Genomic DNA, 24,446 nt, shown 5'->3' on the forward strand with positions numbered 1-24,446 from the left:
CCTGTATGTAACATGTTGATCTGTTCTCTGTGTTTTGAACTATTAACATGTACCTGCTATGATTGCTATGCACATGTTAGAGGCAGGGACAGAAGGGGTTAACCCAGGGGTTTGGGTTAACACACAGCCCAAAAAGGAGCAGGAAGTTCCTGCTCCTCGGTCAGTGCCCAGGCAGGCTTACCCAGGGCGGGGGCTCAGTAACAACTGGGAGTTTGTCAGACCCCCCAGGAGGAGATAGGGACCCACAGGCAGTGAAGTGGGCACCTGGACTACGTGAGTGCCCCACCGAGGACTATAAGTGTCCAGACATTGGCCTATGGACAGCCACCAATACTGTTGTTGCCGCTGTTTTTGCCGCTGATTCGGCAGTGAAGGGTACTAGGGAGAGAGCAGAAAGTTACATCCAAATTACTGCATCTACATTCTCTACTTCTTTATTCTACAATAAATTGTTTCCCTGTTGGATTATAACTGTGTTCCTGCCCATGCTGCAGTAACTGTGGAGAAGAGGTAAATTGCCTGGGATTGCATCTGTCCTGTTGTTTTATGTGCAATGGGCCTGGGTGCTTATGCACTGTTACTTTAAATGGACTCGCCTGCAACTACCACCTCATGCCACCTTGTTACAGCATTAATTACCAAAACTTGTAATAGCGGTATCAGTTAAAGAGGACCTGTCACTTACCATAATTATGTAATTATTTTTTTCACCTGGTGCAAGTGCCACTTTTCTCCTGAATCTGGCATTTTTTTTCCTCTCTTCTTTACCTCTCCATTTCTAATAAATGCCCCCACTTTCCTTTATGATAAATCTAGCTTTTTGAGCTAAATAGGTGTGCTTCGACATCAAGAAGATTACCACAGAGAAGAGATGATAATGGCACCCACTAGTGTGCAATGGTCAGTAATCGATGCCAAATCAGCTACAGTCATTGTCCCCTGGGTCAGATATGAGGAAGACATGTCCATTGGGCAGCTTCCTCCAGCCTCTTCTTGCACAGTTTTGCTTGGCTGACAGGTCTTTCCTTACATTCAATTGAGAGCTATCAATAAAGCAGATTTCATATTGTCGATAGCTTGGGACAGCATGAAAGTGCTAATAGGATCTCTGTAAAGCTTGTCAGGCAATGATTGAATAGACAACAAGTTATGGACTTCTAAATAGCCAATAGTACTGTCAATATCAGATAGCTGAAGACCTGATATTTATTATTTGTACTATGGATGCAAAAACTAGATTCCCCGATTCATTTACTGAACCCAACTTAGAGCTCTTGAAAACAGTTTTGAGGTTCTAGGAAGTGTGGTTCTTAGGAACTGGGGATAAGTAATACTATCAAGGACAGAACTATTTATATGTCAACTAGAAGATAAAGTCCAAACCAGAGTTTCGCCAGAACAAATTAAAAGAAATCCAAAAAGAATAATTAAAATAATACTTTGAGTAGGCTCATATCTCTCTTCCTGTTCTTGCTTGCTACTTCAAGTGATTTTAATATCACTCTCTGTGACCTCCTGACACAGCACTGCTGCTAATCCCTCCCGGGATATGGCTTGTTTATTGCTTCTTATGCAAACTAGCCCCTGACCAAGTCTTCTCTCTGCATTCACAGATCAGAGGGCATGGTTTGAGTCTTGCTTGTTTTTCAAGTCAGCACCCTGAACAATGATGATCACAAACTGTGGGTTTGAGGATGGACATGGGAGAACACTTTCTGTGCTGTGCCATACGGATACCGATCTGTGACTGCAGAGAGAAGGCTGGGTCAGAGGTGTGGACTGCATAAGGATGAAAGGCCCCCGTCACACACAGCGAGATCGCTAGCGAGATCGCTGATTTTGTGATGCAACAGCGATCTCGCCAGCGATCTCGCTGTGTGTGACACGTATCAGCGACCGGCCCCTCCGCCGGGTATCGCTCATCGTGCAGCAATGTCCTGGGCCATTTTTTGATTGTTGGTCTCCCATTGGGCCAGCGCGCATCGCTGTGTGTGGCAGCGGGAGACCGACGATCAGCGAGCTCCCAGCGCTGTAAGCAGACGCTGGGAGCTGGTATCTATGGTAAATATTGGGTAACTAAGCGCGCAAGTCACTTATTTACCCGCTGTGTTCCTTAGATACCTGCGTGCTCGCGCTAGGAGGTAAACAGCGGGTAACTAAGTGCCGCACATGCTTAGTTACCTGATATTTACCTTATATATCTGCTGGTGGAAATGTGACATATGATAGTTGCAACCAGCTGTTGACCAACTGTAGCCCTTCAAAATTACATTAGAGCAGAAGTCTATTCTAATGGAATAGTAAAGTCTGCAACAAATTAGTTGCCTTTGCTATGTCATATGACCACTGCAGTTAATCAGAGGTCACTTATCGGTTGCAGACGTTACTATTTTATCAGCGCAGACTTCCACTCTGATGGAAAAATTAAGAACTACAGCCGATCAGCTGCCAGGGGACACAACATTGACCTCGTAGAAACTGCGTCATTCCAGGAGGTAAGTACAAAGTATTTTCATTTTATGACATTGCCTGAAGTGATTAAAAAGGAGTTATAGTCTATTTAAATCACTCAAACTGTCATAAAATAAAAACATTATATACTTACCTCATGGAGTGACAAAATCCCTTGGATGTCAATGCTGTTTCCCTCAAATGCCGATTGGGTGTGGCTCTTCAGTATTCTGTCAGACCAGAAGTCTACTTTAATCTACTACTGGACTTCTGAGGACTTGTTTCATGAGGTATCCAATAATAAAGAGTTATCCTGCAAGATATAATCATAATCACCTGTTGATAATCACTTAACCCCAATGTTAAATTGTGTGCCTACAGCATTCAGCTTTATCTTAAGCCATGAACACTCTGTAGGAAGATCGATCTAGGGCAAGCCTAGATAGATCCATCATAGTCTTCTCCACTGTTATCTTGATAGTCTCAGGCCATCGGGTTGTTTGTCTTCCTCTTCGCTATGTTCCTTCCACTCTTGACCATGATGTCCTTCTCCAGCGATTTCTTTCTTCGTATGATGTGTCCAAAGACGGGAAGTCGCAGCCTAATGATCTTGCTTTGAGTGACATCTCTGTCTTGATTTGTTCCAAAATTGATTTGTTTGTTCTTCTTACCATCCATGGTACGGATAATATCCTTCTCCATATTTCAAAGGCATCAATTCTTCCTCTGTCTTGTTTCTTTATCGTTCAGGTTTTGCATCTGTATGTTACTACTGAAAAGAACAAACTATGTACAAGCCGTGTCTCCTACCACTCTATTAATTGACCAAAACTCCTAAACATAGATAACTGAACAGTTATATTCATTCATTCACACAGGGAACTTGTGGACCCTCATTCTCATGATAAGTGGAATTCCAAGCAGCTGGACCCCCACTCATTATACATTTATCATCTATCCACATGATAATGTGGCACCCTGGGAGTACGGTTGCCACAGTGGCCTTTCCTCCCTTCTAGGGAGAGTGATGTCATGCCTGGAAGCAATGAAAGGATCTCTCTATCAGGTAGTTCCAGCATACAACACAGTTCCTGCTCCAGGCCAGCAGAGGGAACTCTAAACCCGACTTCAAGGGGGCTGCTCTCTCTGGTCATGGGGAGGAAGTTAGAGTTAGTTAGAGTGTAGACAGGGAAGTGAGAGGACATGTGAAGAAGGAGCTCTGGGACTGGAGCTATAGAGGAGCTCACCCCTAAGCTTAAGCGCCAGAGACCGGATGCCAGAGTCCGAGGCTGTGTGGATGCTAAAGGTCCCACAGCAGAAACTGCAGGACAAGAGGCTGTAGATCCTCTGTTCCCAACTGAGACTCGACAATACAGCAGCACGTGAGAACTGGAGACGCCATTTAGGAGCGATTCCTGAAGGAGGCTACAGCTGCCTGTCATGCGAGTGGAGTTCTAGTAACAGACAGAAAGAGGAACTTGAGTGGAGTTCACAACAGCAAGTACCTCAGAGAATAGCGCCAGAGAGGAGAACTCACAACCCACCTGTATAGAGAGATTCCCAAATTGCTTTCAGGCTGACTGACTCCAGTACCAACTGTAACTTGAGCCCTGGACTGTACCTACAAAGCACAGTAAAAGGTAAGGGAAACTTCACTCTGTTGTGTCCTTTGAATTCTTTCTGCAACACCTTCTCAGCACTGCTACATCTCTTGCTAAATACTACATCACCATCTTCCTCAACATCTTTCATCTGCCCTGGGACTAAGCTCTGCCTGTGAAGAGCTATACCAACTCTGCTGCATCCCACCATCTGTCCCTGCGGATCTGCACTGCAGCGCTGGTCACTTCTGATCAGATACCACAGGTGGCGTCACAAACACTTATTACAAAAGCTCTTTATTTTCAATCCCTTGTACATATACCCCTTTTATTGTACCCCCAGGGCCACGGACCGGGTCGCCGCCGCTGTGATAATGCCCTTTTAAGAAGCAGCCCGTTACCGAGTACCCCACGGCCCTGGCGGGCGCTCCAATATCCCTTTATTTAGGGAGCCCGAGCCCTCCAATGGATCATTTAGCAATTCCCTTTGCTCAGTCTACGTTTGAACGTGTCCATGAAGAGAAACATTCTGCATGAATATATATTGCAATTCCCAGTGCACAAAACATCAAAAGTTTTTGCCCACACAATGACTGATACTTCGCCTAACAAAAATTAAATATATAAAAGTCATTCATTCCTGACACATCACTCTACAGACAACTGAAAACATCGGATACCTGCTCTTAGGTCCATCTGTTACTTGTCTTCTCTACCAGCTCAGCAAAGTCATGCTATGCGCCTCGGGCATAGGATGTTAAAAGCTAATCTATGTCATTTTACAAACCAGTAACATAAGTTACTATGACAGCCTGAAAGCCCTTACTCTCCATTATTAGCAGTTTATAACCTAGATTTGCATTGCCAAACATCACATTTATATTCTCCATCGAGATACACCGAGGATAAGGATAAAGGAACAGTCAGCTTTATAAAACTTTCCAATAGGCAACTAAGGATAACAAGGAGTTACTTTGCACACAACATTCTGTTCAGAAGTAGTGAGAAAGGAGAGTATAACTTTTTTTTAACCTCTACCCAGCAGATTTGATTTGCACCACATCTATTCAATGCAAATCGAATTTCCATGCCAAATTCAAGAAAATCTGACAAATGTCAATTTTGGCTGATTCCCTCATGTCTAATCAGAAGTCTACAAAGGTACCTGATTTTAGACAGAAATACAACAATTATATAGTCACTAAAATGTGGCTATAACACTCCAGTCTTTACTGAATCCAACTTAGAGGACTGTGAGATTGTTAGGCGTCGGGTTCCGGGCACTGCAAAGCGGGAATCCCGAGCCTTGCTACCTTCGGTCTACCATTCCTCCCGGCCGCAGTGGAGTCTGCTCAGCAGACTTCACGATCCCGACGTTCAGCCCACACCAGCATTGTAGGTTCAGTTGCTACTGCCACCTCTGGTTCAGTTATGGCAATGCAGCCTGGCCAGAAGCAAAACACCCCAGAGGCTAAGTCCTTCCTTCGGCCCACTGAGCAAGTTCATGAGACTATCTCCCATTGGGTATCGGGAGTCACATGCTCAGGTCCTTCTCCTGTTCCGAGTGGTCCATCTGGAGCATCAGGAAGGTCCCGGAAGCGCACGGCTATAAAAGGTCCACATGGCCGCTCGGCCATGCGCTAGTATAGACTCTAGTTGCTATATGTGTGGATGATGACGGATGCATGTACCTGGTGAAAGACTCATTAAAATTCCCCTCCCTTGATATTACATATGTGGTTAGGGAATTAGTTGCAGAGTCAGCGTCAGCCAGTGGCTAGCCATAGGCCACAAGTGCTCGTCACTTCCCAGCACTAGCGTCCGATGGGGTCGCCTGCCATAGGGCACCATCGTACCATGGCAGGCACTGTCGCTTCGCGGCAGTCGGTTTCTGTTAGCGGCGCTCGCAGCTGCAACGCCACACGCTCGGTAGGTCTAGAGGGACGCTGGTCCTATGTCCTGGGGCCAGAGTCCTGTGACCATATACCGAGCGGTCTTCTCCCCGAGCGCTGTGAGTGTGAACAGGCTTGGCATTTGTGTATTAGTGTTAGTGCGGCTCTGTGAGGTAACAGAGTTCACCCAGCGCACACCGGGTGATGTTTAACCCGTGTGTGTTATACTGCCATATTGAGCGTCCGCCATTACTCAGCAGCAGCATACCAACTCTGCACAGTGGACCCCGGGCGGCGAACGCGCCTACTATTATTTTATAATTTGGTGCGTTCTGCCAGCCCTAACAGAGATTCAATGACAATCCAAGCTTGGTTTTCAATAAATCAGGCAAAATTTGTGCTTTAGGCTTCATTCTGAAAATTTTGTGTGTACAAGTGCCATCTGTGATATCCTGATACCACTTACACCTGTGATAGTCTGAGGAAAAAATTAGACAAGTGAATGCCCCCAAAGACTAAGTGGTCCACAGAAAATATTGGAGACTTGTCCAATTTTGATCGGAAAGTTTGATCAAAATCATAAATGCAAGTCAATGGGTCCATAAAAAAAAAATCAGACTGTATTCAGATGTGGTCCAATTTTGATGGACTGTCAGAATGGAGAAGGTGGAGAAATACTTTTTTATTTTCCCATGTACGAGAAAATCAGACGACGTTTGTACCACACTTTGATCAAACAATGATAAGAGTCTGTCACTGATATACAGTCATATGTAAAAGTTTGGGCACCCCTATTAATGTTAACCTTTTTTCTTTATAACAATTTTGGTTTTTGCAACAGCTATTTCAGTTTCATATATCTAATAACTGATGGACTCAGTTATATTTCTGGATTCAAATGAGGTTTATAGTACTAACAGAAAATTTGCAATCTGCATTTTAACAAAATTTGACCGGTGCAAAAGTATGGGCACCTCAACATAAAAGTGACATTAATATTTCGTAGATCCTCCTTTTGCAAAAATAACTGCCTCTAGTCGCTTCCTGTAGCTATTAATGAGTTCCTGGATCCTGGATGAAGGTATTTGTGACCATTCCGGTTTACAAAACAATTCCAGTTCAGTTAAGTTTGATGGTCGCCGAGCATGGACAGCCCGCTTCAAATCATCCCACAGATGGTCAATGATATTCAGGTCTGGGGACTGGGATGGCCATTCCAGAACATTGCAATTGTTCCTCTGCATGAATGCCCGAGTAGATTTGGAGCGGTGTTTTGGATCATTGTCTTGCTGAAATATCCATCCCCTGTGTAACTTCAACTTCGTCACTGATTCTTGCACATTATTGTCAAGAATCTGCTGATACTGAGTTGAATCCATGCGACCCTCAACTTTAACAAGATTCCCGGTGCCGGCATTGGCCACACAGCCCCAAAGCATGATGGAACCTCCACCAAATTTTACTGTGGGTACCAAGTGTTTTTCTTGGAATGCTGTGTTTTTTAGCCTCCATGCATAACGCCTTTTTGTATGACCAAACAACTCAATCTTTGTTTCATCAGTCCACAGGACCTTCTTCCAAAATGTAACTGGCTTGTCCAAATGTGCTTTTGCATACCTCAGGCGACTCTGTTTGTGGCGTGCTTGCAGAAACGGCTTCTTTCGCATCACTCTCCCATATAGCTTCTCCTTGTGCAAAGTGCGCTGTATTGTTGACCGATGCACAGTGACACCATCTGCAGCAAGATGATGCTGCAGGTCTTTGGAGGTGGTCTGTGGATTGTCCTTGACTGTTCTCACCATTCTTCTTCTCTGCCTTTCTGATATTTTTCTTGGCCTGCCACTTCTGGGCTTAACAAGAACTGTACCTGTGTTCTTCCATTTCCTTACTATGTTCCTCACAGTGGAAACTGAAAGGTTAAATCTCTGAGACAACTTTTTGTATCCTTCCCCTGAAAAGCTATGTTGAATAATCTTTGTTTTCAGATCATTTGAGAGTTGTTTTGAGGAGCCCATGATGCCACTCTTCATAGGAGAATCAAATAGGAGAACTACTTGCAAGTGGCCACCTCAAATACCTTTTCTCATGATTTGATACACCTGGCTATGAAGGTCAAAGCTCAATGAGGTTACAAAACCAATTTAGTGCTTCAGGAAGTCAGTAAAAAGTAGTTAGGAGTGTTCAAATCAAGAAAATGATAAGGGTGCCCATACTTTTGCACCAGTCAAATTTTGTTAAAATGCAGATTGCACATTTTCTGTTAGTACAATAAACCTCATTTGAATCCAGAAATATAACTGAGTCCATCAGTTATTAGATATATGAAACTGAAATAGCTGTTGCAAAAACCAAAATTATTATAAAGAATTAAAGGTTAACATTTATAGGGGTGCCCAAACTTTTACATATGACTGTAGGATAAAATTCAATTTTATTAATATCAAAAATTACAATTCACCCTCTGAATTTTTCCAGAGACTGACTAATATAAACAAAGCCAAGTTATAATAGTGTGAAACCAGTCTTAACCAGCCTTCTTTAGAAATCCATTTTGTGAAAATCACAGCCAACACATGGACATGACGTCATCCGTGTGTAATCCATGTTTTTAAGATTGAAAAGGGCAGGAGAAACTTTGCAATTTTTAATTTTTGGCATACATAAAATTAACTGACCCTAAACGGACACAAGGTGAAATCTAATCCAGCACACTGATGGAAATTGGCCCTTTTTTCACATACAAGAAAAAAAACGGACAACTGACTGTTCTTCATGCAGGCTAGAGTAAGAGAGCTGGTTAAGGTCAATATTTATTTTTTCTTAGTGCTAGTAGAGTATGCCTCCTTCCATAGGTGCATAACGGGATCCCTTGGGACTTACAAATAAAGTCAGCAGATAATGCACTCGTGCTTTTCGACATACTGTATGTAGAGATTCTGTTCCCAAGAGCAGATGCTAGGACAAGGGCTACAGCTGCTTCTTTATTTATGTACACTGAGCAGATCTATGAAAATCAACGTAATACAGTCTACCACCCCACCCGCGCCCTCCGTTCTGCTGATGACCTGAGTTTAGCATCCTCAATAATCAGAACCTCCCACTCCAGTCTCCAAGACTTTACATGTGCTGCGCCAATTCTTTGGAATGCACTTCCCAGGTCAATATGATTAGTCCCCAATCCCCACAATTTTAAACGTGCCCTGAAAACGCATTTATTCAGATTGGCCTACCGCCTCCACACATTAACCTAACTATCCCTGTGTGGCACAGTCAAAAGTCTTACCATAACCAGGTTCTCTGTATCCTGTTCCCACATGCTTTATGCATCTATTAGCCCTCTGTGTCCGTACTGTTACACACCTAGCACTATGGCTGATCCAAACAATCAGGGCAATTGTTACCACCCACCTTTCGTGTCTCCCCTTTTCCCTTATAGATTGTAAGCTTGCGAGCAGGGCCCTCATTCCTCTTGGTATCTGTTATGATCTATGTGATTATTGCTATGCTGTAATGTCTATTGTCTGTACAAGTCTCCTCTGAAATGTAAAGTGCTGCGGAATATGTCGGCGCTATAGAAATAAAATGTATTATTATTTATTACAGTAATTTCTAGTTTTCTAATACCAGGGTATCACTAATAATAGGATTTGAAAACAGAAATTAAACATACAGTATACAGTTGTGCTCATAAGTTTACATACCCCGGCAGAATTTTTGCTTTCTTGGCCTTTTTTCAGAGAATATGAATGATAACACCAAAACTTTTTCTCCACTCATGGTTAGTGATTGAGTGAAGCCATTTATTGTCAAACTACTGTGTTTTCTCTTTTTAAATCATAATAACAACCCAAAATATCCAAATAACCCTGATCAAATTTTACATACCCTGGTGATTTTGGCCTGATAACATGCACAGAATTTGACACAAATGGGTTTCACTTGCTACTGAAGGTAACATCCTCACCTGTGACCTGTTTGCTTGTAATCAGTGTGTGAGCATAAAAGTTGAGTGAGTTTCTGGGATCCAGACATTTTCTTGCATCTTTTTTTTCCAGCCATTGACGTTTCTAGATTGTAGGTCATGGGGAAAGAAAAAGAATTGTCAATGGATCTATGAGAAAAGGTAGTTAAACTGTATAAAAAAGGAAAGGGATACAAAAATCTATCCAAGGAATTGATAATGCCAGTCAGCAGCATTCAAACTGTGATTAGCAAATGGAAAATCAGGGGCTCTGTAAAAACAAAACCACAGTCAGGTAGACCAACAAAAATTTCATCCATAACTGTCAGGAAAATTGTTTGGGATTCAAAGAAAAACCCACAAATAACATCAGCTGAAATACTGGACTCTCTGAAACTAGCAGTGTGGCTCTTTAAAGATGCACAATAAGGAGGCACAAATGGTCTGCATGGTCGAGTCGCCAGAAAGCCATTACTGCGCAAATACAACAAAGTATGTCGACTACAATACGCAAAACAGCACAGAGACAAGCCTCAAAACTTCTAGAACAAGGTAATTTGGAGTGATGAGACCAAAATTGTACTTTTTGGTGACAACAAGAAACTTGGTGAGACCAAAATTTAACTTTTTGGTCACAAGACTCACAACCATAAAGTTTACATTTGGAAAGAAGTCAACAAGGCCTATGATGAAAGGAACACCATTCCTACTGTAAAGCACAGAGGTGGATAGCTGATGTTTTGGGGATGTGTGAGCTACAGAGGCAGAGGAAACTTGGTCAAAGTTGAAGGAAACATGAATACAGCATGTTATCAGCAAATATACAGCTGCACATGAGACTTACGTGGATGTTTCAACATGACAATGATTAAACACAAGGTCAAGTTGACCTGTCAGTGGATACAGCAGAAAAAAGTGAAGGTTCTGGAGTGGCCATCTTAGTTTCTTGACCTCAATATCATCGAGCCACTCTGGGACGATCTCAAGCAGGCAGTTCATGCTAGACATCCCAGGAATTTACAGGAACTGGAGGATTTTTGCCAAGAAGAGTGGGCAGCTTTACCATCAGAGAAAATAAAGAACCTCATCCACAACTACCACAAAAGACTTCAAGCTGTCATTGATGTTAGAGGGGAAATACACAGTATTAAGAAATGAGGTATGTAAACTTTTGATCAAGGTAATTTGGATGTACAGGGTTATCATTATGATTTAAAAAGAGAAAACACAGTAGTGTGACAATAAATGGCTTCACCCAACCACTAGAGTGGAGAAAAAGTTTTGGTGTGATCATTCATATTCTCTGAAAAAAAGGCCAAAAGGAAAAATTATGCAGCAGTATGTAAACTTTTGAGCACAACTGTATATAGATATCTGTACAGAAAAGAATGGTGTGCTCGTGTTCAGCAACTGAGTACAGAGTTTTTCTTTAATAATTGTTTGATAAGTTTCCTTTGTGTTTCATGGGCCTCAAACGACCTCTTTACCACATAAGAGCATTTTGGGAAGCTCCACTTCAGATTTTACAATGAGGTCCAGGAACTTCAAGTTATAGTTCGGATGCTAATGGGCATCCCAAAAGTCAGAACTCTGATTTGACCGCTTGGATTAAAAAGGGTTTTTATGTGGTTAGAGTTGGGCGATCCTTCACCCTATAAACTTGGATCGGTCTTTGCCGTCATCTCTGACTGCTATGTGAGGAATGGGGCCATTTTGAAGAAAGAAAGAAAAAAAAACAGCTAAAAAGGTGTTATAGCTCGTTGTTTACAGGGCTATGTAGGAATGCCAGGAGTTAGACCTTCACAGTTCAAACTCTCATGGCATATCTAATCAACTGTCAATATGGGTAATCGTCAGATATAGGGTTTCCAGTTTGACTCTTTATATTTTTCAGGACAGCTTATCTAAAAATCAAGGACAGAAAATATTTTTACTGACACATGGAAAACCATATAAATTATTGTAATTATAAGTGATAGTGCATACAGTCCATAATTCTGATATGAAGACATCGGCTGCCTTCACTGTAAAACTGTAAAATGATTACTACAGTCAAAATTTTTTTTTATCAGACTGTCCTAGAATTTCTGAATGGTTGGCAACCCTGGTCATCAGAATGGAAAAGATCAGTCAAAACTATTGTTCACAGTAGAACATGATTTTGATTGATAGTATGGGACCATTTTTGGCATTTATGTAGAAGATGGTGGCGAAATCTTCTTCCTAATGCTGTGTAATGTGGATGTTTAAGTATATATCATCACGAGATGTATATATGTGCCTGTGAACATTGATAGTCTGATAAGGGTCAAACTCAAGCTCATTGTCTCCTGATCTGGGATATTGGGAAGTGGCGGAGAAACCCAGGAGAAGTGTCTGATGAAATGACCCAAGACTGGTAGGAGACAGGAGTCAAGAAGATGACCTTCCCCAAGACCGTATTACAGGTAGCTGAGGACCTTGCAGAAGGCTGTCAGGAGATACCAGCAGAGTGTGATGGTCTGAATTGGAAGACACTGTTTGTGTGTATAAACATTGTAGGTGTGGGGCTCACTGGGACCCAGAACAACTTAGAGTTATGAAGACAGTGTGGCAGGAGACGGAGGCAAAAAGCCAAGGCGAAAAAGCATACAATTTGATGAAGAACAAAAGGGTAAGTTAGCAACAGGTGTACATGATTTTCTTTAAAGGGAAACAAGCCAAGGTGCTCCAATAATCACAAAGGGGGAAAGGTACTATTGTATTTCAGGAATGTCCTGAAGATCTGAACTGTTCAAAAACATTGTGCCTTCATATTAGAAGACCTATATAAGCCATTTTAAAAAATCCAGTTTGGTTTAATGTCCCATCAGTGAGACCAATTCCTCTGCAGAACTACAGGGGGCCACAGTTGCACACATGCCGAGCATCCTTACATATTCGCTCCAAATGGCCACATGAATGCCATTTTTTTTTTCATTGCTCAAATGACTTTTCTATGTTGCATCTCTACAAAATTATTGCTAGAGTAAATCCTTGAATGATAACCCAGGATGAAAATTCAGTTCACTACCCTTACTCCGTATCTAAATATCCTTGAAAAATAACCCCTAGCCATAACAGTAGCCACCACCCCCTTTTCTATGTCCCTGCCTTCCAGTTCTTGCAAAATGGCTTCACATGGGTTTATTATTGCTTAATAGTCCAATGTCAAATCTGGCTTGACTCTTCGCTCTTTAAAATATTCCAGTGATTCTGTTGCTCATAAAGTCAGTAGTTAGCCAGACTTGGAATTTATGGAGGTAGCTGGAGAAATATAGTATTTTCTCAGCATAATTGTAAAATTTGATACTATGTGAATTATGGGGAGATGTTATTCTTGCAACCTCAGCCATATCTTGCAGTGGAAAGATGGATGGGAAATATATGCACATGTAAATGCCTGCTTTGAAATCTGTGCTATCGATCATACCCAACAAACCAAGTTTTTTTTTTCCCTTTTGCTACAATATTTTGTCATTTTAATGTAAGCTGTTAGGTACAAAATTCCCATGCATTAACATTGCAGATAAGCACCGTGAAAAATGTGTTTACTCTTTCATAGTGATGTCATATACAATTTTACTGCATAAAGTACTTTTGAAATATTGGAAGCTTGATGGATCATTAATTATATGCATTTGCAAATGCATCTTCTAGTGGCAATAAAAAAACGAGTCTTTTCTATCAAATTTGCATCAAAATTCTTTTTAGGCTAATTCAGTTTTCCATGTTTCACATTAAGGTTTCGCAAGTGAAGCTTTTCTGGAATGTGTCAGCGCACTTTCATGGTCACAATGACCTAAACGACTATGGTTTATTTGCTTAGACTTTGTGATTATTCTAATATATATATATTTTTTTTTAATTCTGATTTTTACACAGATTTAAGATCAAATGTACTTTGTTATTTGCCAATTGTTTTTTCACATATTATAAACACGGCAAATACATGCCATTTGGTGAAGTCCTGATACCTCCACCAATTGCACAAGATATCACTCTAAAGTCTATAGTGTGCACACAAAACAGTGCTAGCTCATTGCTAATTCAATGGATCCGTGTACATCTCGCAGTGGTGAATCACCCCATACACTTACTATCAAGCTGGTGCACTGCTCTGTGTGTTCGCTGCATTCATGAGCTGTGGACATCAGTGGGGTATTTTGTGCGATTGGTGGAGTCTTTAACCTCTCTGATCGGCAGCTATTTGCAGTGTGTAGAATATATAACAAAAAGTTTAATCACAGTTACACTTTAAGGAATTGCCTCACCCCAGAGCTGGATTCAGAGCTACACTGCTCAATACTGTTAGTGCTACTGTTTTTGAACATGTATTCTATTATAATAAGAGAGCAGGATCTCCTTATGTAACTGTGCATGGTGGAGCTCATGTCAGCTATTTTCCACCCACTAGCTTAGAGACAACTGTAAATTAGAAGAAATGCTTGCAAGGGAGTGGGGATGCTGTTGAAAAATTCAGGATGCAAGTCATCTAATGGCCAAATATAATATTGTTCCACATGTGTACACACATGAGTTTATTCTGAACAGTCACCTGAAATAACAGGCATGCTTTTAATAATGTATACACCACATACTACCTTGATAAAATGATTTTTTTGGCCGTGCTGTAAGTTTTACTTTACTACTTTATACTATAAATAAGTTATAACTGATAAGATGTAAAAAATGCATATTATTACATATACTGCTCAAAAAAAATAAAGGGAACACTAACATATCACATCCTATGTTATAGTATTCCCTTTATTTTTTTGAGCAGTATATATTGTTAAAGTGCTGGAGGAGAGATATGTTTCACTATGCTTAATGGCGTCAGTGATGTAAAACCCAGAGAATTTCCTCCAGCATATTAAGTGCTGTGAGTGGTTAACAGTTAATTTGTTTATTTGGCTGGGTTTTTGTGGACAACTATAGAGTGGGTGGGAGTATGTCCACCTTATCTCCACCCCAGGGTGTGGTCTGGGGCTTAAGTAGCTGGCTTCCAGAGGCAGTAGGTGTTCAGTGTCTGGAGAAGAACACTCCAGAGAAGTGTTGTGTTTTTATGCTTAAACCTGAACCATGGACCTTGCTAGACCTGAGCGGGCTGATTCCCGCTAGCAGAAGGACTGTGCTTTGTTTTGCCAAGAGGGCTTTGTTTACTTTTTCCAGCTTGGTTTATGCTGCACCTAATAAACCAAGGACATTTTTAAGAGACAGTGTTCCCGTGTATACTTCCGTGTACAAATGAGTGACCCGATCTACCACAATATACACACATATACCCACACACACACACACGATAGGGCCGGCTCCAGGTTTTCATGGGCCCCGGGTGAAAGAGTCTCACATACCACGATTCATGATACACAGAAACAGCAGAGAAATATAGGTATAGTACAATGCCAAAGATTTCACTGACGTCTTACATTACATGAGTGATATCTATTTTAAATTCTACAATAGCTTAGAAACCAGTGAATCCTCGAAGAGCACAATGAGTGCCCTGAGGGGATCCAAAGTTTTCATTTTAGACAGTATAGTCATCCATACAGTATACAGGCACCACATCGTCCCACATATTATGGGCATCACAGCCCTCCATACAGTATTATAGGCATCACAGTCTTCCATAAAGTATAAAGAGCACCATATATTGCTCCATACAGAATAATGATCCCCATATAGTGCTTGATTCGGTTTAATGGGTCCAGTTGTGAGCTCATCTGTTCATTCATCTTTTGTGTCCGAGGATTTCCATCTTCTGGTGAAGGAAGGTAGTGAGGCTGATTTGGATGAAAGAAACCAAACACCTGATCAGGTGGATTGTGACTGAGTAACGGAAACTTCAGAAAGGATATAAGGCAGCTGATGCCCTTCTGAGTGGCTGGTGATTTCTCTGCTGGATTCTTGGTGACCAGTCTGATTCCTGCTTCCCAAAGATAAGTTTTTACTCTGCTATTGAACTTATTAGTTTTGGTTTTGTGTACCTTGTTTTCTGAGTTCAGCCATCCCCGACTGGGGGTGTGCTGGATTCTTTTTCCTTGATCAGTGTTCTCTTTTGCTCTGCTTTCAGAATATTCTGAGTGCTGATATAGGGTTTGAAGTCTACTGACTTCAGGGTCCTTTTTGCTTATCAGTTGTGTTGGTAATATTTTTAGCAGGGTTTTCTCGGATTGCAGACAGCAGCTTTTCTGTCCTGTCCTTTTTAGTTAGCTTGGGCCCCATCGTTTGCTCAACCTATCTTTCTATCTGTGTTAGTGTTTTCATCTTTCTTCACTGTCATTATATGTTGGGGGCTGCCTATTGCTTTGGGGTCTTTTCTGGGGCAGTCAGTTTTTCCCTTTTCTCTCTTTAGGCTTATTTAGATCTCCGGCTGTGACGATGTGTCTAGGATCACCGTAGGAACACCCCACGGCTACTGCTAGTTGTGTGATAGGATTAGGGGTCTGCAATCTGCTAGTTTCCAACCTCTCTGATTTTCTGGGCTGAGCTTGTGTTTTGTTTTTTCCTCCCCGGTGACTCAATCATAACACAGCCCCATGTATTGCTCCATACAGTATAATGGACCTCATGTAATGCTTTATACAGAATGGCTCCATATGAAGCTCCATACAGAATGGGCCCCATGTAATGCTCCATGCAGAATAATGGGCCCTATATAATGCTCCATACATAATAATGTGCCCATATAATGACCCATACAGAATAATTGGCCCCATATAACACTCTATACCAAATAATGGGCCCCATATATTGCTCCCACAGAATTGACCCCATACTGTATACTTCTCCAAACAGTATGGGCCCCATATATTGCTCCAAACAGAATGATCCCCATATAATGCTTCATATTGAATGGGCTCCATATATTGCTCTATACCAGTGTTCCCCAACTTCAGTCCTCAAGAGCCACCAACAGGTCATGTTTTCAGGATTTCCTTAGTATTGCACAGGTGATAATTGCATCACCTGGACAGGCAAGAATTCAAATTCCTGTGCAATACTGAGGAAATCATGAAAGCATGACCTGTTGGTGGCTCTTGAGGACTTGAGTTGGGGAACACTGCTCTATACAGTATGGGTCTCATATAATCCATACATAAAAAAGAAAATCAAATACTCACCTCTCCTCACTGCCTGCAGGTCTGTCTCTTCTGCGTCTTCAGCGACTTCGGTCCTCTGCTCTGCTCAGGACACGCTGTAGTATGTGTGTAAAATATATATATAGTGGTGTAGTAACCACTGTGTCCGCTAGGGGGCGCTGTATGGATGTCCCAGGAGAGTGGATGAATGGCGAAATACGGAATGACCGTTATGTATCTCAAGGTGGGTGGCCTTGAGATGGAGATTTATGTGTGTGTTTATCAGCAGTGATACTGCTGAGGTGCTGGTTCAATGTGTCAGGAACTAGTTAACTCCAAACGCACCCAGGGGGTGTGTTTATTAACACTATTGTATATGTGAGTGGTTGAGGGACCTGTGATTAGGTCATAGTCATGTGACCCGGTGGGCGTAGCTATGGACCATATAATGTGGCCAGGGTGAGTCACATGGGGTGAATGCTGGGACCTGGTTGGTCCAGTGTGGAAGGTCCCGCTGAGATGGAGCTTCCTGCCTGACAGCGCGTGTGAAGTGGCTGTGAGTAATGGTGACGTGTGCCTGTTAGTTCCCTGGAGTGAATGGATGCATGCAGCATGGAGGAGCAGCCGTGAGAGAACCCTGAAGGGTGAGATACCTTTGAGGCTGAAGACATTGAGTAACCTGTGTGACCACAGGCTTAACCAGAGTGAAGCTATAATGGACGCTCTGCTGTAATGCTGTTTATGTTGCTTCTATGGGTTTATGAAGGAGGAATAAACCGCATGGACTGTGTAATGCTTTATGAAAACCTGTGCCGGATCTGATTTTGTGGCTGCTGAGCGAGTATCCCCTACTTGAATGACAGCGCTACCTCACTATATATATATATATATATATATATATATATATATGCTTTGATCATCATAGAAAGATTGAAGTTGTAACAATTAAGGTACAATTTATGCTTGGGTGCAGATTATAAATTTAGAGCAAATGATAAGAGTGGTTCTCATTTATGCTCATTAATTATTAGCTATTCCCAATATACTGTATACTTTGTACTTGCATGAAACATATAGAAGGAAATGTACAAATCGGAAATCCCAAAGTAGAAAATTCAGTAAGTACCTCATATGCTCCCATGTGAGAAAGAACAACGAATAACACAAGTAATAAAAATATTTGAATAATTCATAAAATTGATAAAGTTATTTGGAATGTTAATAAATGTTAGCCCTGCACGGTACACGCAGAATACAGTTATCCAACAGGATTGTACGTACACAATTTTAAGAAGTCACCAACACCTGTCACCATAACATTAAACTCATGCTATAGTAAACTCTGAACGGTGTCTATTAGTCAATGCAGCTAAGAATATTCAGCTCTTACAAACAACCCTTAGAATAAAAAGTGCCACTAAACTCCCCAAAAGTGCTCGTAATTAGGCTACCCAAGACTTTCATACAAGCCTTTGTCATTTTTAAAAATAAACTAACATAATAAAAGTTGGTGGATTATAGTAATTTTAGAAGAACAGCAAATAATAGGGATGTCAATTCCAGCAGTACCAAGATCACTCAGGTTTTCTAACTAATACTTTGTAATTATAGTAAATGCGGATAAGTGTAGACTATTATGGCTTATTGCAAAATCTCCAATGCTTGTGTAATGCAAACGTACAATGGACCTAACAAACTGACATAGACACAAGACCTAAAAATACCTTTATTAGGTGAAAAAACATCAAGAGTAAATTAAAACAAAAAAAGTCACCACAGATGGGACTAACTTTCCTCAGCTCTATCCTCACCTCCAGCTGGAAACCTCCATAAAATGCTTTCAACCTTCCAATCAATTCTAGTGTTAAAGAGACTACAATATAGAATATTTAAAGGGAATCTGTCACCCTTTCTTTTGCCTATCAGCTGCTGGCATTGACATCAGGAGCTTATCTACAGCATTCTGTAATGCTGTAGATAAGCCCCCATGCAACCTAAAAGATAAGAAAAACACGTTAGATTATATTCACCGGAGGGGGTGGTCCGGTCCGATGGGTGTCTTGGTCCGGTCCGGCTCCTCCCATCTTCATAAGATGCCATCCTCTTTTTCCCTTCCTGTAGTGGCTACCGGAGCTACTACAGGAAGAGAAAAAGAGGACAGCATGGTATGAAGATAGGAGGAGCCGGACCGGACCGCGACACCCATCGGACCGGACCACCCCCTCCGGTGAATATAATCTAACGTGTTTTTCTTATCTTTCAGGTTACATCGGGGGCTTATCTACAGCATTACAGAATGCTGTAGATAAGCTCCTGATGTCAATGCCGGCAAAAAAAAGGGTGACAGATTTCCTTTAAAGGATAAGTACACATTTAAACCATTTATATTTGGTCATTTTATTCATAAACGCAAAGTTTACAGCTTTCTAAATAGTCACTAAAACATGTTCACAATTTTTTGCCTGAAGAGCATCTCTATCCTTTTATCACGCAAAGTGATCAGCAAAACTGATAGAAATCAGAGTTCCTGCTCAGTTCTGATGGTGTTCTGTGCTCTTTCCTTCCTTCGGTCAGTGATAGGCCTCAATCAGATGTGTATCTTTCGCAAGCACGAGAAAAATGGGTCTAATATTTGGATCAGACTTTGATCAGAGTTGGGCAGAGTGTCATCCATTTTTCTAGTACGTGGAGTAAATAATAAAAATAAGGTCCTCCATTTTCTTCTATGCGAGTCCGTGAAATTCGGACCGCCTTCAGATGGCATTCAAGTGCTGTCTGATTTTTCATGGGCTCGTAGTCTGGTATTGCCTATTTTTATCTGATGCTCAGTTCGAAAGTTGGACAGGTCTCCATGATTTTCCGCGGACTGTTCAGTCCGTGAAAAGTCATGGATATATGAATGCCCCATAGACTATCATAGAAAAAACAGACTATAAAAAAAAGGAAAAACACATGGAGAGGGAATAAGTGTGGATTTGTAAGCCAGAATGAAGCTAATTTGTAAGCAATTTGTAAGGCAGCAGTATGCTGGAAACACACAGACCTCATATCCAGCGTGTTATAATGGGAGGTGTATTCCCACAAGAGAAAAATGTGAAACATTGATCAGTGGATCTGAAAATAAAGGAATGAATATTGCAGACTGAAACTTGTGTTACAGGATACCTTTAGTTAGTAACGTTGCACTATGTAAAAATATTTTTTTTTTCCACTTCAAAGGAAGTTTATAGGCTATAAAACCAATGTACAGGGATAGATGATAAATGTTGTATTAATCAAATTACTGGGATCCCAATGAATCTCTTGAATAGTGCCCTTTATTGACCATTCACAAAGCTCCAGAGAGTCTGGGAGAAAAGCGAAGATGAGGTGAATTTCTACATTATAGTCTATAGAATTTAATGGAATATTTGTAGGTGGCAAATAAATGTTAGACGAAATTGAGAAAGACCCTACAGTACGTTAACTCAACATGAGCAAGATGAGAACATCCTCTTGAAAAGAAGTTTCTTTGGTCGAGCAAAAGATTGCAACAGGTCTGGCTCTTGAAATCCCCACTCATAACATCAGTGCTCCCCAACTTCAGTAATCAAGAGTCTCCAACAGATCATGGTTTTGGGATTTCCTTAGTATTGCATAGGTGATGCTTTCATCTTCTTTGCAATACTAAGGAAATCCTGAAAGCATGATCTATTCTTGAGGTCTGGAGGTGAGGAACACTGCATTAGATGGTATATCACTGGAGATAGTTCCAGTACACTACACATTTCTTCTGCAGTGTCCTCTACAGGAGAGAAGTAGCATTATATTCTTTTTATTTAAATTAGTTTGTACAATCATGTGCAGAAGGAACCATCAGCCTTCATCAAAGTCCACAACCAGATTATCGGTCTACTTTGTGCTTCTGTTGAGAATCAAATTATTGTAAGTTGTGCAACCAAAACATTCCTACACATTCGCAATCCAACATTTCCACTGGTCCATCCTCAACATTCCTAAACTTGTTTTTATTACCCAAGAGCACACGTTAATATCGGTAGGTGTTATGAATGAGTCACTGTAGGAGGCAAAAGCAGAAATACTAGCTAAGTCCAGAAAACCAGAGAAGTTGGCAGCTATCGGATTGCAGACCCCTGAACCTAACAACAACAACTAGCAGTAGCCGTGGGGGGTTCCTACGGTGCCCTAGACCCCTCGATCACAGCCAGAGAACTACATAGCCTAAAGACAGAAAGGGAAATCTAAACTGCCCCAGAGCAGACCCCAAAGCAATAGGCAGCCCCCAATATATAATGACAGTGAAGCAAGATGAAAAAACACTCACACAGATAGAAAGATAGGCTGAGCAAATGATGGGGCCCAAGCTAACTAAATAGGACAGAATAGAAAAGCTGCTGTCTGCAATCCGCCAAAACCCTCTCAAAAACAAGAGCCAACAGACTGATAGGGAAAAAAGCCCTGAAGACGCTAGGCTTCAAAAAGACTATATCAGTACTCAGGTATTATCTGAAGACAGAGCAAAAAGGAATTCAGCTCACCCAGCTGGGAAAGGCAGAAATCCAGAAAAACAAGGCAAAACAAAACCAAAGCACAAATGCAAAAAGTAGAGCAGAAAACTTAGCTTTTGAGGAGCAGGAATCAGACTGGTCTCCAAGAATCCCTCAGAGTAATCACCCGCAAGGCAGAAGGGCGTCGGCTGCCTTATATCCAGTCAGCAATCCCAGTCACCCAGTCATCATCATTCTGCTCAGGTGCTTTGTAATCAGCCTCACTACCTTCCTTCACCAGAAGAGGGAGTTCATCAGACCTCAGTGGTGAAGGGGAAAATGAACTCACAATAGTACCTCCCCCTTGAGGAGGGGTCACCGAACCCTCATCCACGCCACCAGGGCGATCAGGGTGAGCCCGATGAAAGGCACGCACCAATCTTTTGGCATGAATATCAGAGGCAGAGACCCAGGAATTATCCTCCTGACCAAAACCCTTCCACTTAACCAAATACTGGAGTCTCCATCTAGCCAGACGGGAATCCAGTATCTTCTCTACCTCATATTCCATGTTACCTTCAACTAATACAGGGTCCAGAGGTGCCACCCCAGGAACAACTGGTTCAACAAACCTCTTCAACAAGGACTTATGAAACACATTATGAACTTTAAATGTGACAGGAAGAGCCAAACGAAAAAAGCCCTGAAGACGCTAGGCTTCAAAAAGACTATCAGTACTCAGGTATTATCTGAAGACAGAGCAAAAAGGAATTCAGCTCACCCAGCCGGGAAAGGCAGAAATCCAGAAAAAACAAGGCAAAACAAAACCAAAACACAAATGCAAAAAGTAGAGCAGAAAACTTAGCTTTTGAGGAGCAGGAATCAGACTGGTCTCCAAGAATCCCTCAGAGTAATCACCCGCAAGGCAGAAGGGCATCGGCTGCCTTATATCCAGTCAGCAATCTCAGTCACCCAGTCATCATCATTCTGCTCAGGTGCTTTGTAATCAGCCTCACTACCTTCCTTCACCAGAAGAGGGAGTTCATCAGACCTCAATGGTGAAGGGGAAAATTAACTCACAACAGGTAGGGCTCTTTTCTACTGCATGTGGTTATAGTGATATTAAGAGCTAACATAAGAAAAAATTCAAAAAACTTACATATGAAAGGTAGACTCACAACCTGCCTGTTAATACTATGGGCGTGATCAATAGGCTGTTCAGACCCTTTGCATCGCACTGTGTGACGAATGTCCTATGCAAGCCTTATCTGTGTGCATTTTTCCCACTAGGCAGCCGGCTCCTCTTTTTCATTTGGATACTGGCTGTCTTCATCAGTGGGTTGCACCTGTGCTGCCCTAAGCCTTTATCAATGGAGGTCTGCTGCATCCTGCTAGTGCATCAGTCAGGGTTTGGTGAATCTACCTTTCATATGTAAGTTATTCATAGTGATATTAAGGTCACGGATGAAGGAACTCACAGGCTCAAGAAGGCTACCTTGGACAGATTACACAAAAGCCACTACATTTGGCAGATCCCAGAGGTACCCCGACCTTCACTCTTTAACCCATGTAGAGCCAGTTTTTACAACGGAGTCCAATGGATTGTTTCATGAAAGGGCTGCCAGCTGGAGGAGTGAACTAGAGGCAGGAAGGTCACCAAGTAGGGTCAGAGACAAAAAGTCACATCAGAAACAGAATCTTAAGAGAAGAGGATGGCAAAAATTCACACCAAGGTCAGAAAAAAAGAAACCAGCAGAAGCAAGGACAAGAGCACAAGTCAGGTAACAAAACTAATTGACTGGCAGTGGAAGTCAGAGAACCAGGGGTTTAAATAGCGGGAGACTCGCCCAAGGCTCTCAGAAAGAAGTAAATAAAAAAAATTTAAAAAATAAGATAAAATTAACCAGGACTCAAAGAAGACCAATACCATCACTCATCACCCGCAACAAATGCACAGCGCCGCCTGGCAGCAGAAGCAGGAAGAAAAGGAACAGGAATCGGCACAGATGTTACAATTAGAAATTGCTTGTAGATTTTTATTGCCTTTACCAACACTCCCAATTTGTTACCTTAAATAACAAATAAATGTTACCTTATTAAATGATCATATTAATTTCCAGTACCAGAAGGAGAGAAAAGGAAAAAAGTTTAGCTCCAAATAAAAGCTTGCACTTAAAATTGAACTTTAAAATACCCTTAATAAAATATTTAACAGCTCAATAAAAAGGTAAGTGTCTTTTATTAGACTTCTTAAATGCTCTTTAATTAAGAATTCAGCCTGATTTCGCAAGGTGTTGTGCCTTAAAAGGATTCTGGAATTACATTTCAAGCTATGTGCTAATGAGGGCATTCGTGACAAGGAAGAGGGAGACAATCCTTGTAGATATAAATGATGCATATGGGATAATGCACCTATAATTCTTGGGGAGTAGAGAAAGGCCAGAACAGACTGCATTATGAGACGCTGTACTCGACATAGCCATTTTTAACTGACTGTTACATTTAATGCTACTCGGATGCTCTTAAACCCTTCCAGAGTAACTGTGATGCACTTCAATATTTTATTAGAACTGCTACAGTTCAGAATCTTTCTGAAATCTACCTGCTGTAAAATAGAGTCTGTCAGTATAAGAAAACATTTGGATTCCAAGTCAACGCTACTTTTCAAAAGGGCATTTCCACTTCCTCAAGTATTCACTTCACACTGGAAGATGTGATGGTGTCGATCTTCCTGCGTGATTCCATTCAAGAAAAAGTGTATTTTCAGTCTCGAAATTTCATGCCTTCCTTGAACATCATTTTATTTTAATTAACTATGTACAAAATTCTGCCCCCAAAATTTCTTCAGAAAGATATACAGTATATTAAGCTAAGAAATCTCCCTATTCTTTAGACACTTGAAAAATCAGTATTCGATCACAATGATAGGGACTAACAATGTGCAATGT

The 24,446-nt window shown here is 41.4% G+C and overlaps 1 protein-coding gene across 7 annotated transcripts in view; it reads right to left on the bottom strand.

Annotated features, from left to right (window-relative positions):
• LOC141049777 (heparan sulfate glucosamine 3-O-sulfotransferase 1-like) overlaps positions 1–24,446 on the bottom strand; it is a 287,725-nt gene that overhangs the window by 69,324 nt on the left and 193,955 nt on the right. For 2 of the 7 annotated variants that reach the window (XM_073546522.1, XM_073546523.1), the window contains one exon: positions 9,909–10,011. The exons of the other annotated variants lie outside the window; for them this stretch is intronic. In XM_073546522.1, the coding sequence (XP_073402623.1) occupies positions 9,909–10,011 (103 nt within the window). The remainder of the gene's footprint in view (positions 1–9,908; positions 10,012–24,446) is intronic. 7 annotated transcript variants of the gene reach the window in all.

Source organism: Dendrobates tinctorius, unplaced genomic scaffold, assembly GCF_039654945.1.
Source record: "Dendrobates tinctorius isolate UK_male_01 unplaced genomic scaffold, ASM3965494v1 ptg000147l, whole genome shotgun sequence".
In the NCBI taxonomy this organism is placed as follows: domain Eukaryota; kingdom Metazoa; phylum Chordata; class Amphibia; order Anura; family Dendrobatidae; genus Dendrobates; species Dendrobates tinctorius.